This window comes from Amblyomma americanum, chromosome 8 (assembly GCF_052857255.1).
Source record: "Amblyomma americanum isolate KBUSLIRL-KWMA chromosome 8, ASM5285725v1, whole genome shotgun sequence".
Taxonomy (NCBI): domain Eukaryota; kingdom Metazoa; phylum Arthropoda; class Arachnida; order Ixodida; family Ixodidae; genus Amblyomma; species Amblyomma americanum.
The window spans coordinates 57,578,598-57,594,572 of NC_135504.1; the positions used below are offsets into that span (position 1 = coordinate 57,578,598).

Genomic DNA, 15,975 nt, shown 5'->3' on the forward strand with positions numbered 1-15,975 from the left:
CGACTAAATGTTGCATTTAAATCATCGCATTACTAAATAGACTGAAATAAATGCTAAGCCACGTGTTGTCTAATTACTACGAGTAAATCACGAAATTGTTTAATAACCTGTAATTCCTATCAAATTTATTTCCCAATGATAATAGAAAATATTAATAATGATTTAAATAACGATTAACATAAGTTAAAGTAAATGGTGTTATTAGTTATTCATTATTATTCACTGTTATTCACTGTTATTGTGTATTCACTGATTAAATAATTCCAGTCAATAATTAATCACTTTACTAAGCAACAATGCAGGCAACGAAACTCGAAATGCGATCCTTGCCTTGACAGAATGGCTGCTGAGGTTACCCGACCTTCTTCAAAGCTTTTCTTGGTAGCTGTTTCCTAAATATCTTTGCTTGTCATCACTAGGTAGTACAAACCTTTTAGGCGCTGCGCCACCGAAGATTTTTTCCATTTCTATAGAATTCTGCACGAGATATGTGCCTTGAGCTCGGCTCTTGATGGTTTTAGTTGCCTATGTGCCATAAAACCCAACCCAACACAACGCGCAACTCGAGATGTTTTCGCATTTCCGCACGTAAGGAGACTTCAGTGTACCTTTACTTTTTATTGCAGTCGAGGGACCTCCCACATATGTTACGGGATGATGACCAGGAGGCAGTGACAAGTGCCAACTTTAAATAGGCTTGTTGCGTGAAGGAGGAGAAAGTCAAGATTCCTCGCGGCAGGTGGCGAAGAGGCCGCGGATGATCGCTTCTTCCTCGCTCTGAAAAAGAAAACCAAGCAGCACAAGTGTTTGTATTTGGAAGTGTTGGGTATGGTTGGGCTCACTAGAGGACTTGGACGAGCCAGGCTCGATATAAGTCGGCAGTCATTTCTGGCTCTCACAGAGTTTAGTTTTCCGCTTGTTTTCTGGCACTCCGTATCCGGTTTAAGACGAGTAGGGCCCGTCCAAAGATTTTTCTGTTTGGCGACAGATGGCAGCACGGGTGTTAAATGGTCATTTTGTTTCATTTTCGAAAAAAAACTTTTTGGGTGGCTAATTCCCCGAAGTGACACACAGGCTATAAGACACCCTAAGAGAGGGCTCGAGATTAATTTAGACCACCTGATATCCTTTACCGTACAGTCTCTGTAAAAAAATATACAGCCTAATTGGTTTCCTTCCAAGCTGTGTAGTGGGGCGCTTAAGCTCACCTGACAGTCCTAAGCTTGAGAGGGTTGAGGACTTAACCTCCTGCGGCCTTCGTGAGATTATAGGGTCTCTGATTATCCAAGAGAAGCTGCGCTGCAGGGCTCAGTAGTACACCTCATAGGCTGTGTACTGTGCGGAATATTATCATGTTACATTTATTGTGCCACGGCAGCCTATAGTATTTGTAATTCTGAGTAACATCACGTAATCTTTGTAGAGCTTGCTAAAACGCCAGTTATGGTTCTAGTTATCAGGATTTATCTTTCGTATTAACCTCATGCAGGAGGTTATAATCGAATGATATAACGTGATGATGAAACCCAGTGATGGATCAGCATTATGCCTCACGCAAGAAGCTGCTGTGGCTTCAAGCATGACTACCGGTAGGGGTACAGTTCTGGCGGTAGTTAAAGCATCACTAAACGCAGTAAACGCAGTTAAGCACACAACCCTCACAAAATTTTTAGTCTACAGACTGTCCACAGACTTCTGTCTATAAAGTCTATAGACTGTCTGGAGACAAATCGCGAAGTCTACAGGAAATACAAATGCTATAGACAGTCTATAGACAATCTATAGATTTATGACCATAGACATTTAGCAGACATTTGTCTGTAGACAGACTACAGACTAATAGACTATTCCGCCAGGGTACAACTTACGGAAATCTGTAAAACACAAATTCCGCAGCAACATATAATATAAGAATTCCTCACACTTGAAAAAAGTACAGTAATTACGCAGCTCTTTGTACAGACGATTTAAAAACACGCTTATTTGGGAAGTGAAGTGGTACAGGGGAATTGGAATAAAACACTGACTTCCACTGTGTGCTTCCATCTTCACTGCGGAATGTTGCGCTATCTGTGTAGCCACAGAAAAAATAGTAAAGGAGAACCTCGGCAACAGTATTATTTACGCAGACTCGCTAAGTGTACTCACAGCCCTTGATTCTAGAAATGCAATAACTCCGCTGCTCGGCGACCTCAAACACAACATCACAGCAGCCATAGCAAAAGGACAAAACATTAGACTCTGTTGGGTACCTAGTCATGTCGGCATAAAAGGCGACGAAAGAGCAGATTTGTGCGCTGCTCAAGCTTGTGGGAAGCAAATAAGAAATGTAAACGTGCCCTATAAAGATTGCATGTAATTACTACAATGTAAGGCAAGGAAAATTTGGCAGTACACTTGGAACAGTGAAGTAAATAACAAGCTACACTTAATAAAACCAGTTCTAGGTGAATAGAATTCATGTGTGCAGCAGAAACGTTTCAAGGAAGTCATTATCTGCCGTCTCAGTATAGGCCACACACACATTACACGCAACTTTCTGCTAACAAAAGAAGACAAACCAGTTTGTGCATGTGGAGATGAACTTACAGTTTGCCACATTTTAATTTCATGTTCGAAACTGTTAAAGCTACAGAAAAAGTTTTGTCTGTTTTGTAACCAATGCATCCCCTTTCATCCATGACTGCTCTTAGGTGAAAAGGCAATTGTGGACATGTCCTGCGTTTGTAGATTTTTAACAGAAGCTGGTGTTCTTAAAAAGATGTCAAAACATCACTCAATACTTTGCTTGATGCACCTCAACCACATTCTCATTTCCGAGAAAAGGGCTGACTTTTTTTATTTTGATTGGTTGGGGGCCTCCAGTCCTTGCCCAGCCAGGGATGGCTTATGAGGTTACCCAGCCTCCTTTGAAACCTTTAGTATTGGACATTTGTGAATCTTGTTTTTTTCTCAATATTGGGCTGAAGGATACAACCTTTTAGGCTTTCTACACCGCCATATTTTTTATACCTTCGTGAAAATCTACAGAAAACAATTTCTTATACCTTGAGCATGGCGCATTATAGCCTTTGTTGCTTATGCGCCATTAAACTCAAGACAACACTTTATTAGAGCAGAGAAAAATATAATTTCGCTTTTCCAATAACTTACCGTGAACTCTTTAGCATTGTGCGTCACCTGAAAGGATGATAGAAACATGTTACATCGCACAATATCTCTGATTAGAATATGGATGAATAGTTTGATGAAATTGACTGCTATTCCTCATCGACCTCGTAACATCCCAAATACTTTATTCGCTTATATTTCGTCCACACGTCTCAGGACACGGGGTTGATTGCCCGATTAAAGGAGTGTGGATACCTAATTTTGGGGGCATGTTCTCTTCTCTAGAATGATGCGGAAGACGCTATTATGAAAGAATCAGCATGTAATATTCACCTACGACCGATGAGTAATTTATAATCGATTTTTTTTTCTCTCATCCTGTTTCGGTTTCTGTTTCAACAACCGAACGATGGCTGTTCCGTCAAAGAGTGCTTCTGTGTCACGTGACGCAGGGAAAAAGTTGGGCTGAGGCTTAGCTAAAGTGTGAAGCCTGGATATTTCGAAGCGAAAAGCTTCGTGGGGATGCTCGGGGTTTAGCTCGTGGTTTAGTTCATACATAGGGTTAGAATTCCGGTATACTTTCTAGCTTTTCCAAAACGTGTTGTCTTAGGTATGCAAAGCTTTTACAATCGTCTAAGATCCCGCAAATGCCATCGTCTTTCACAAACGTCCCACACGTGGCCGAACGGGTCGCCCACAAAGTCAGTAGTAAAGATCTTGGTCGCGCTGGCACTTTCACCGAGTTTCAACTTGTAGTCTCTGTAGCGGCGAGTCTTTACCTCTTCTTCCATAGCGCCGTCGTGGTCGTCTTCACTCTGTTGGCTGCTAACACTGGTAGCAGACGCGGCTAAGAGCCGCTTTTGAGCGTCTTGTCGTCGTCGTTTAGCGACACGCTCCTCTCGTTGCTCGGGTGTTTTGGTTGCTCGTTTAGCTCTGGCTTTTTCATTCTTTCTGCGAAACCGCTCGACGTCTCCCAATGTACAGTCTTCGCTCACCTGGCCACTCTCAATAGACGTAGCCCAACGGTGCAATTCAGCGTCCTTTTGCCGCCGTTTAGCAAGGCGTGCCTCTCGTGATTCTGGCGTTTCAGCCGCTTGTTTAGCCTTGCACTTTTCATATCCGCTGCTTTTGAGCCAACTCCCAAGCTACCTATTCTGGGTCTTCTCCTTCCATGGCGAAAGGTCAGACGACGGAGGCAGCGCGCCGCGGCGACAACGGCTGCTGCAGCCGCGGCCATTTGCGCTCCGCGTTACGTCACTCGGTTTCACGATCACACGACGCAGTCAGCTCGCGGGGCTACGGCGGCTGCGGCAGCAGCGACCACCTGCGCTCCGCGTGACGTCACTCGGTTTCGCGCATACGCAGCTGTGGCAAATCTGTAGTGTGGCTCACGCGAAGCCCGGTGTTGACCAGCCTAGTGAAGCTTTTTGCTTCAAAACATCCATAAAATCGCTGCTTCATCGTTCTAATTTACTGCAGTTCGGAAGCCAGCCTTCCTGAAAAGCCGGAATGACAACGGATGAGGATGCACCGATTATATTCCAGTTTTCTCATGTCTCATGTGACCTCACATTTGACGTCAAATGTGATGTCACAGTCCTCATCGGCTATTGAAACCGAGACAGCAAGAAAAAATGCGATTATAAATTATTTAGCGGTCGTAGGAGAGAACGAGATTGTAATCGGTGTGTAATAATGCCTTACGCATCATGACAAACAAGAAAACGGGCACCCAAAATTTAGGGTTCCTTTACTCCTTTGAGACCTCAGTATCCATTGCGTCACATCATAAGGTATAACTTCGAATCATTCTACTCTGCCTAATATCTTCGCCTCCTAGCTTTTCAGGTCATTCGTGCCTTTACCCACAGCGATTTTGAGGTGCCTACCCAAGCTAAGGCATTTGATGTGTTGGCAATTTCTCACCCAAACCAGCACCTAAAAGTTGCATTAGATGCTTTGAAATGTGACGTTTGGTGGGTTTTGCTGCAAAAACGTGATGACTGATGGTGGCCGATAGCATACGTATCCAAATCGCTAACCGAGACCGAGCTGCGTTTTTCTAAAATTGGAAAGGAAGCTCTGGCGCTTGTCTCTGGTTGCGAAAGATTTCATCATTTCGTTTACGGACGCCCGGTAGTACTAGAGAGCGATCACCGGCCCCTTATCGACATAGCAAAGAAACGACATAGCAACTTTACTGACGCACCCATCCTAAAAGGCCTCGACGCCCATGGAGGAGGACCGCGGATGTAGAATTATACGCCCACGATTTCCTCTCCAAACGCACAACCACACTCACTCTGGGCGACCACCGGCTTCACGGTCTCTCACTGGGAACACCGGGAATGCCTCAGTGTGCTGTGTTGTGTTCTATCTTTTTCAACATAACCTTTCTCCAACATCGTCACCAACTAGACTTGTCCCCGACACACATTTCAGCCTCTATGCTCATGGAATCACTGTCTGGGCCATTCGAGGCAGTGATTTTGATATACAACACAACCTGCAGTCGGCTGTCTGTATCATCGGCTCCTACGTTCGCGCGGGCAGCCTAGCCGGCTTCTTTTACAAAGAGAGAGAGAGAAACTTTATTGGCGCCAAAAATTGATCGATTCAGCGGGACCCGGGTGTCTTCATGTTGAAGTTCCGAGCCTTCCAGGGGTAATGCCCTTATTCCACAGGAAGCTTTCATAACTTACACAAAATGTTTCCGTTAAAAAGAACTCTTCCTATACCGCTCCAGGCCGCACGACACCGGTAACCATCCCATCTCATTCACGCTATTAAACCACCCCATTCTCTTTAGTCCAAGATTCGCATCCTGGGCGTCATTCGTCACTCCTATGGCGCGCGGCGACACCATCCAAGGAATGCAGATCCAAACCCGGCAAGCCACCTGTCTAATCCGGCATGTGGCGAACCGGCGTGCAGGAATGCGAGAGCGGAACACTCTGTCTCACCCATGCCTATAACTCAAGCTGCATGGCGTACGCACTCATCCCGCTACCTCCCCCAAAAGCAAAAGGAGCGGGACCGCATCAACGCGCTCCTCAGGAGCTGCACGAAGGTCGCCCTCCGCCTACCTCCCAGCACCTGTCCTGCCCGGCTCCTCAACCTCGCTACACACAACACGTTTGATGATCTGGCAGCAACCACCCTGACCGCGCAGCTGACTCGCCTGTCGGATACCGCGGCAGGCCGCATTCTACTCTATCAGGTAGGCATCGCACCGATCACGCATGCTACCGAGGGTGTCCCCTTGCCTCCAGATCTCATCATCCTTCCCATTCCTAAGAACTTGAACCCTGAGCACGACGGAGAACGCAGGGCAGCCCGCTCCAAAGCTCTGCACAAGCTGTGCGACGACGGTTTCGAGGCAGCCTACGTGGACACCCCCCCTGCCCCGCACACGCAGGCCTCCCGGGTAACGAGGAGGTCCACTCGCTCGCCCGAGGCCTCACTTTCACGGCAGAAGTTGGACCTCCTCCGCCATCCGAGGAGCGTCTGCTTACTTTCAGAGATATTCTTACCTACTACCGAGATACCCGGCGCGTTTACACACCGCTGGCTCCCTCCCTAACTAACCTTAATCTAGGTCTCTCCTTGGCGCAGACATCAGACCCGTACTGCTCCCTTACCTACTCTCATTCATTCCCGCTACCCCGGTCACTTTTTCTTCTCCTGTAAGCTCTTCGGGAAACCAGGAGACTTTCTACACGTCCTCATCACATGCCCTACCTTCTCATAGCCTCGATCCCCAACCACAGCGGAGACTATTCTCGCCAGCTCCGCTGCTGCTGACCACCGCCGGATAATTGCCGAAGTCCAGAAGCGGATAGCCCTCCATGAGTTGTCCTTTGCCCTGTTAGGGCAGCCCTTAATGGTTGCCTCGTGCCACGTAAGCGGGGATGGGATTCTCCCCCTATGCATTGCTTGACGATGTTTCACCACCACCACCACCACCACCACTTCGCAAGGTGTTTCGCTCTATTCAAGAATGGAACGAGGACCCGTTTTCCAAGTAAAGCCAAGGTAGGCCGAGCAACTTGCCAGGGGAAAGCTTATAGCCATTTTGTCATGAATTGGTATCCAGCGCACTGGGGATCGACCCTCACACCTCCCGTATGAGATGCGGATGCTCAAACTACCACGCCACGTTTGTAGTAATTTTTTTGCTGCTATAGTGCCTTGAAACACATTGTAGACTTGGACAAGCCTTCGAGCTGAGATCAGTTATCGGGGACCAACATATAGCTGCGAAGAGTTACTTTCGAGATCGGAACAAAAGGAATGCAGGTGAAACATGAGACGTGGCGCTTATCTGGAACATTGTCTTTGCTTGTGCTCTTGTGCTCACCCGCTGTAATTGCTGTTTGTTCAAATGAAACAATAGATATCCGCATTGTACTCACCAAAGTTCCCTTGTTTATCTTGCAGAACTTGCGAACACCGCATTCAATGTCCGGGCACCGCAGGCGACCGCGTGCTGCGTTCAGTTTGTCGATGATCTGTGGAAAGTAACACCAATTTCCTGTCGTGTATATCAAGATTTTACGCCTATGTTTGTTTAACCCAAAGGTTTAACCATTCCCATTCAGAGACGCCGCCATTGGTATTTCCATCGGGACGGAAGCACCTTGAGCTCGTTACATGTTTATGGAAGCCATTGTAGTGATTTCGTTCTTAGATGTCCGTCGGAAACAGAAAAAATAATATATTCTCATGTGAATGCCCGTTTTCTCTCTAGAAGTCGGTGCTTGAGAAGAAAACTGGATGATGAAAATTGGTCCTTTCAGTTAGCGTGGAAGCAGTTTAGCTAGACAAATGTAGTCCGATAGCAACTAGGCTTGCTTAGTCGTCATTTTAAATTATTCGTGCAATCGAAAATGGCAGGAATAAATATCAGATGAACTGCCGATAGAGCATCGCTAAACAGCGTAGTTGGCTCTAAATTTTTTGTTCTTGCCCAAAGCGCGCCTTTGAAATGTTTCCCACATTTTCCTGCAAAAAATGTCACATAAATTGAACTGCGCTAACTTTTATTTCGCAAACTAGTTCAGAGATAAAACTGCGCTCCTAAGTAAAAGGTCAGGCTTAACAAAGTATTTTTTCAAGCAGGCGCACTCACCTGGATTCTCTTTCTCTTTGCAAGCCTACATTGACTATGGCAGAGGCTCATTAATCCTTGCGTCAAACGGCATACAAGGAGGTGTCTCCAAAAAACCCACGAGTGTTTCTAGCATTAACTATTTCGTTTTGAAGTTCAACATGAGGAAATGGTCAATTTGCCCACCGACCTTCCCTGTGGGCCTTGGAAAAAAAAACTCTTTAGCAATGCCTCTTTACGCCCTTAGGGAATTTCTACTGAAAGCTGGGCTCCGGCGGACAGGACGTTACTCTAATCTAGAGACATTCAAAGGAATTGGGATGAAGCAGGCAATTTCGAGTACATTCAAGAACAGGAAAAAAAAACTCGAAACATTCGCAACACGATGCGCGATCCTGTGCACTGCGTAGAGGGTTTTTTACGATTTGATCGGGTGATTGGCCTGGCTGTATGCCACATTTTAGAAATGCTTTCGGGTGCTTTGAGGGATAGCCTGCGGCGTGTAAATATTGCACTCACAACCTGTGCCGTTGCAAGAGCTAGATATGGGGGAACTTTATGGGACACTTTCCATTACTCCTCTTGGGACTACAGTAGCCTCAAGCTTTCAGTGCACTTTATTCATTGCAGGAACGAACCGCAACGCCGCCGTTCCGTTTCACGCAGGCAACCACAGTCTTGAGCCTCCTGTCATGGATCCCTGGAACAGAAGAGCGGAGAATGCAGCTCGTAGGGACTGTTATATTTGCAAACGCAAGTGAGCTGAAATTTCTGGTCCCCCATAGCAAGAGCGCGGAAAGTCGCTAATTCCAGATTTTTAGTTGAGGTCTTTGCCATGTAGTAAATGTGTCCTGGCTAGTAATGATGATTGACGGCAAATTAGAACTCGATCATATACACTCATAGTAAACACCCTACTTCAGAGTTTGTGGTTACTTTCGAGTCATTCAGAAAGTTTTTTTTTGCCGGCATAGAACCTAACACGTGGGCCTCCACGACCACTCAGTGTTTATGGCGCTCGGCTGCTGGCCCGAAAGACGCAGGTTCGATCCCGGCTGCGGCGGTAGAATTTCTATGGAGGCGAATTTTTTTAGGCCCGTGTACTGTGCGATGTCAGCGCACGTTAAAGAACCCAGGTGGTCTAAATTTCCAGAGCCCCTCACTACGGCCGGCCTTATAGCCTGAGTCGCTTTGGGATGTTGAACCCTTACAAAAGTAGATTAAATTAAATTGAACCCAACACGCAGCGCTCCATGTTTTCTTCCTTTCCAGCTCCAAAACATGCGGCGCTGTGCCTTCTACAGGCGACACAAGCGGGAACACTTTCACGCCAGATTTGATTCAGGTACTCGGCCTCATTGCATTACTGTGACGCGCTCCAAGCGCCGTTGTCGTATTCATGTAAACGCAGCAATGGCTGGAAGCAATCAGCTACGTGAAGGTTTACGTGACTAGCACCGTGCTGTTGAATCTTTTTTTGTCTTTTTGTTCCACGTCGCCAGCACTGGGTCTTGTTTTACCACGTGAGACGCGATGACATTTGTGCGCAACTATTATCCTGTTGTTGTGCGCAACTATTATCCTGTCGGCTTTCCGCATCCTATTTACTTTCCTTAATTCCTTCCTATTTTAATAGAACGCCGTCGGAATGGGGTCGATTATGATCTTTGACATCGCGGAATGCGAGTAGCTGGTATCGCCGCCGGCGGATTGTTCCATTCTTTTTGGGCGGATGGGATCCCAACAAGGTAGTTCCATGACTACAGCGCAACTAACGGGACGTAGGATACAGGCAGGGAAAAAACACAGCGCTGACTCACAAGTGATATCTTTATTAGCTGCCAGCCAGAATAAGTACCCAACTGGCGGCCAGAAACGGAAACCAATGCACACAAGTCACAAATGTAAAAAAATGGCTAGAAATAAAGCACACGCCCAATAAATAGTTTGATTGCCATGCCAACCTTCCATTTTTTTGTCAATTACAGTCCGGGAGTGACATTTTAGTTCGGGTGATCCGCATGACATTGAAGTGACTTTTGCACTTCGCGATTTCATAGCAACATAACTTGCGCAAGTAACTTTCAAGTTTCATAACTTGCGCAAGTAAACGATATCTTTGATATAACTGGTGAATGTCTCGGCAGGAAGCTGAGCTCCAGCTCGAAGACGTTGCTCGGCGCGAAGTTTCCGGACGGCAGGGTGGCCGAAAACGTCGGCGAAGCTCGTCTTAGAGGAGGACCAGGTGGGAAAGTCGGCCTCAAGGTTACGAAACCAGGTGGCCGCATTGGCAGTCGCATTGGCCACGCATATGGCCTATGCGATGGTGCCTCTAAATTATACCCGGGAAGTTCCCAAATGGTGCCAATTCCACCTCCATACTTGGTCTCCTCCATGCCCGAAATTTCACCTTCATCAATTTGGACCGAAATCAATTTTTGAATACTCATTTAACCCGCCGCGCTGGCTCAGTGGTTAGGGCACTCGACTGCCGATCCGGAGTTCCGGATTCGAACCCGACCGCGGCGGATGCGTTTTTATGGAGGAAACATGCTAAGGCGCCCGTGTACTGTGCGATGTCAGTGCATGTTAAAGATCCCCAGGTGGTCGAAATTATTCCGGAACCCTCCACTACGGCACCTATTTCTCTCTTTCTTCTTTCACTCCCTCCTTCATCCCTTCCCTTACGGCGCGGTTCAGGTGTCCAACGATATATGAGACAGATAGTGCGCCATTTCCTTTCCCCAAAAAAAACATTTATTAATATTAAGACTCATTTACCAAGTAAAGGTGTTTATTCGAAGCGCAGGTCGGTTGGCGTTGGTCGAACGGCGACACGACGGACACAGGCACAGGCGTCACTGGGAATCCCAGCTGCACTTCGTCTACTTCTTCGCTGCGCTGCGATGCGCCGAAATGCCGCGTAGATTCGTGATAGATTCGTGATAGCCTTAGCTGCTTATGTGCCATTAAACCCAACACAACACAACACAGACTGTAGCGACGGAGCTGGGGTTCTTCGCCAGGAGCATCTGAAATGCGTGGTCGGCGATCTGTTTAAGGATGTGGTTGACTTTATCAGTTTCGGTCATGGACGAGTTGAGACACTTGCGCAAGTAAACGGTATCTTCGATATAACTGGTGAATGTATCGGCAGAGAGCTGAGCTGCAGCTCAAAGGCGTTGCTCGGCGCGAAGTTTTCGGACGGAGGGCCGAAAACGTCGGTGAAGCTCGCCTTAAAGGAGGACCAGGTGGGAAGGTCGGCCTCATGGTTACGAAACCAAATGTTGACAACGTCCGTTAGGTAGAAGAGTACGTTGCTTAGTTTAATTGAATCGTCCCACCGACTGTGAGTGCTGACGCGCTCGTAGGAGGCCAGCCAATCATTGGCGTCCTAGTCGTCGGTGCCACTAAATGGAGAAGGGTCACTCTGGCGCTGCACCCGGAACAGAGGACGGTGGTAGGGATGGGCATGGATGGTTCGCTCGGACCTTCCGGTATGGTTGCGGGGACGAGAAGTGTTCCGCATCGAAGTTGCAGGATTAGGACCTGGAAGGGAACCGAGACACCTCCACCAAGTGTAAAGGTGTTTATTCGAAGCGCAGGTCGGTTGGCGTTGGTCGAATGGCGACTGGACGGACACACTCATAGGCTCCACTCGAAAATCCCAGCGTCACTTCGTCTACCTCGTCGCTGCTCTGCTTGAACAACTGCCGGTCGGTCCCATTTCAACCCCTTTTTCAAACTGCGTTAAATCTGTGCAGCTCACACTAGAAGGCTATCGTGAACACGTTGAGCTGAATAATGCATTGCCTTCTTAAAAAAGCTTCGACTAGATAAACATATTTGTGCTTCCATTGAGCAGGTTTGTTATCGGAAACGCCAATATTTTAGGTAAGCTCCGACTGGTACTTAACCAAACGAGACTATATACCCATTGAGGTCGAAGCCGCCGGTGGGTCAGGAGTTATGGTGCATGGCTGCTGACCCGAGAGATGCGGATTCGATCCTGGCCACGGCGGTCGCATTTCATTGGAGGCCAAATACTAGAGGGCAGTGCGTTGTGCGATGTCAGTACAGGTTAAAGGACTCTAGGTGGTCAAAATTTACCGGAGCCCTTCACTTCTGTGGCCTTCATAACCTGATTCGATTTGGAGTGTTAAACACATTAACGAAATTAAATCTGTGACGTCGTATCGTGGCTGAGGGTTAGCAAAAATCACGAATCGTTCAAAGTATAATTATTCCGTGCCCAATCTGCTGAGCGAAAGAAAATATTGTGGGCTGCACGGCCCTTCATAACTAAGCTGACAAGGATGCGAGTTGCGCGAGGTCTTACAGGTGCTTCATTTTCATTGTCTGGGTGGAAGCAAGTGAACTTTATGCGACTATGCAACAGTATTGCGGGTGCTTTACAGGTTCATCGCCGAGTGGAGTGAGTGCGCACTTGACCCCGCTGGCGAGGCAAGGTAAAGCACAGAGCAAGTAGCAGACGGTGGTTGTTGGGGACGAAGTCTTTCGCAGCGTGGTCTCGCTTTCTACGGGCAGTGCTGTTCCGGCGGCGAAGGTCAGTTGCCGAGACGTTCCTGGAGCATGCGTTGGGAAACCTGCGCCTTGCTTGGTCCTCTCACGATGATCCACTGGCGGCCAGCATAGGTCCCCGTCGACCTGCTACGTCAAGGCACACGATCTGCGTAGCGCTCTATTAGAGCTAACCACCACGACATTCCCTACGCTGCTGGCCAGTCTTCGGCCCTCACTTTGTTCTTTGCTTCAGTGCTTGTTTTTTGCGTCGCTTCACGGGCTTGCATGCAGTTTTGAGCGCTTTCTTTTGAGTACTGAAATAAACCTTTGTTTTTACCCTGCACTTGTGGTTGGTTAATCGTCGGGGAGCCTACGGTTCTTCACGGGCCGCCATGTACTAGAAGGCGCGACCTTCAACGTTTAGTGCCGACTTTTTTTCAGGCAACATGACTAAAAGAAATTGAGGGACATGAAATTCGGACGACGGAAAAAATTTGGCGTGTGAATGTGCAGAATTGCACTTTTTCTTAGTCGGCTTCAGGCAGTGGCGATGCCCACAGACAAACGGGCCATTGAAACGAACCCTCATACTAACTACATCTTGAGAACATGTACAATTCAGAGGCACTGGTGACTGCCTATTCCTTGCAGTGGCTCCCTGTGGGGCGAAACGAAAGAAAGCATCATCATAATCCTGGCGCCCGCTGACTGCTGTTGAAGTAAGACGTATTATATCTGTACATCAAATAAAATCTTTGTTTAGTACTATCTTTCTCCTGCAAGCTGGAGGAAGAAAGAAAATTCTATTCTAGCTAGCCATTGTGTTCACATCCGTGTGGGCTTGTTCCTAAAGAGAAAGGAAGCCGCGCGCGGCGGTAATTTTCCTTATTGTAGGTGCGTTTTCAGGGAACGTGGAACGAATACTACTGCAAAAAAGTTGGCGTTTTTCTTGAAGACGAGAGATGTAATTAAACAAGACTCCTGCTTAGAGTTTTCGAAATTTCAGTGAGTAAGGAAGGGTTCATAAAAGTGTGCTAATTTCCGCTCGCATCGGAACATCAGCGCAAAAACATCGGGCCGTGCTTCTTGGCCGTCAATATTAACAGCTTTAGAAATAAACCCGAAACGGCGTGCCTATTTGTGACCCATTTTCTGTTTCGTCTGTATGGATTTTGTTTTACTCGGGGATTAGACAGAGGAGCCCGTAAGAACGATAATATTCTATCGAGCGGTGACTCCTCCGAGGCTTGTGAAACGAAATTGCATCAACGACCAGAATAAGGCTACGCGCTATAGCGTTGGCTGTAAAACTGAAGAACGTGGAAATAAATTGTAAACTTGGGTGTTTAACCACCCTAAGCGGCACGTGCAATTTGAGAGCCGCTGTAGTGAAGCGCTGTGGATTAATTTAGACCGCCTATTGTCTGCAGTGCACTAGCACTTAGTGGCCATTCCCCGCGTTTAGCCGTTCTGTGTATGTCTTTCTGTCTCAGGCCTCCTATAAAGGAGGCAGGCTGCTCACCTGTCCACCGTGTCAGGCGGCAGGTCATTTAATCGCGCGAGGCTTCTCGGGAAGAGCAACCTGGGTCGCAACCCAACCCAAGTCCCACCGATGGCAGCCCCTCATATAGAAGGGCAGCGGCGCATCGCTTGACAGCTGCACCACTGCGCCAGGAGTGGTAGCAAGACACCCAGGGATCTATGAATGTAGCTCATGACGAATTCGGCATGGATAGAAACCAATATCGCTAACCGAACAACTGCCACCGGTGAAAACTGGATCTGAACACCGGAACACAGGTAAAAATCCAACAGCTAGTGCACTTAATTTCCATTTGCCCTAACTACGTAAATCGACCATTTTTTTTCAGCGTAGACGTTTCACAGCGAAGCTGTATACCTTTACCGCCCAAGGAAATTTCCGTGTCGTCGGTGTCGTCAGCAAAAAACGCCAGGCTAAAAATTGAATGCCACGCCGAGTGCAAAAGTACCCAACGGCATAGAAATCGTATATCGTACAGATAATAAAGCAGTCATAATGTAAAAAAATTATAAAAGCGCAGAAATTAAACATAAAAGTACATAATAGTTATAAATTAAAATAATAAACATATAAAATAAAAAAACTAGAAATTATTTCATTAAAAATAAAAAACTATGAAGTATATATCTCCCTTGAAATCAGGCATACAGCATACAGGTCAGTACGCGTTTTCAGAAAAAAAAAAACAGAAAACAAGCGTCAAAACCACATGATGGATGATAACGCTCGTGTCAACAATGGGAAAACCGTTTCATCATTGCAATTCAACCAACCACCACCATTCAACGTTCATGCATTGATTCAACCTTAGCAACGAGCATCTTTACAGTTAAAGCTGAAAATCTCCGTGTATATCATACTAATCACAAAGCAGTCGTGAATGTCGTTGTGAAGTAATAAAGGGTAATATCAGTATATTTCACTTGTCTCTGATTTCGCGGTTTGTAGAGCCACGTGTGTGCATTTTCAAGTGACGTCGCATTGGGTACTTGGGTGCCATTTTATAGCTTCGCTGTTCTACCACCTTCACAGCGTGGATTGGAGCCACATTTTTTTTTGTGTTCCGCTTCAGACTAAATACGGGCGCCGCGGGCAGGATCGAACCCGCGGCCGTCGGAACAGCCAAAAACGAACGTAGGAAGAGACGAAATAAATGGATGAGATCGCACTTACGGCAGTTTGGGTCAATGTCGGGTGAATCGGCGCAGGCAACCGCGACAAGAGCGGCGGCGAGCAGAAGGCACTGCGTCGTTGTTCGCATGGCGCTGGCTAGTGGACTGCTCTAGTAATCTGAGGCACAATGGTGCTCGGCAAACGGCGTCTGACTCTCCTCTAACGGCCTATATACTTGCGACGCTTTTCACGCTCACAAACCCTCTCTTGCCACTGCGGCGCCTGCAAAGAAGCTCTCGAGTACACCGGAGAAGAACACGGAAAGGAAGAGCCGGCCACAGCTGTGACGTAACGAAACTTGCAAGACTACACCTTGAAACGTGCCAAGATCATAGGAGAGACAAAAGGCCCCGAGAGCGAGTGCTTCGACGTTAAGTGCAAGAATTTTGAGCTGTTTCAGGCTCCGCGGCAGTCAGGCCGTACTTGTTTAGGAACATGAATTTTGTCGCTGATAAGCACCACTCCATCCCTAAAAGAAAATGTAGATTTCATTTTGCGTGCAACATAAAAATTT

The 15,975-nt window shown here is 47.1% G+C and overlaps 1 protein-coding gene across 2 annotated transcripts; it reads right to left on the reverse strand.

Annotated features, from left to right (window-relative positions):
* Window positions 1-577: 577 nt before the first annotated feature.
* LOC144101719 (uncharacterized) lies at window positions 578-15,697 on the reverse strand. Of its 2 annotated transcripts, XM_077634857.1 has the most exons (5): window positions 15,462-15,697; window positions 8,860-8,921; window positions 7,527-7,622; window positions 3,154-3,180; window positions 585-777 (listed from the first exon to the last, which is right to left on the reverse strand). In XM_077634857.1, exons 1-5 carry the CDS (start codon window positions 15,547-15,549, stop codon window positions 721-723), a joined length of 330 nt encoding a protein of 109 aa, XP_077490983.1. In that variant the 5' UTR covers window positions 15,550-15,697; the 3' UTR covers window positions 585-720. The 2 variants fall into 2 exon arrangements, with proteins under 2 accessions (XP_077490984.1, XP_077490983.1); XM_077634858.1 differs by lacking the exon at window positions 3,154-3,180 and having other exon boundaries at window positions 578-777.
* Between the last annotated feature and the right edge of the window lie 278 nt (window positions 15,698-15,975).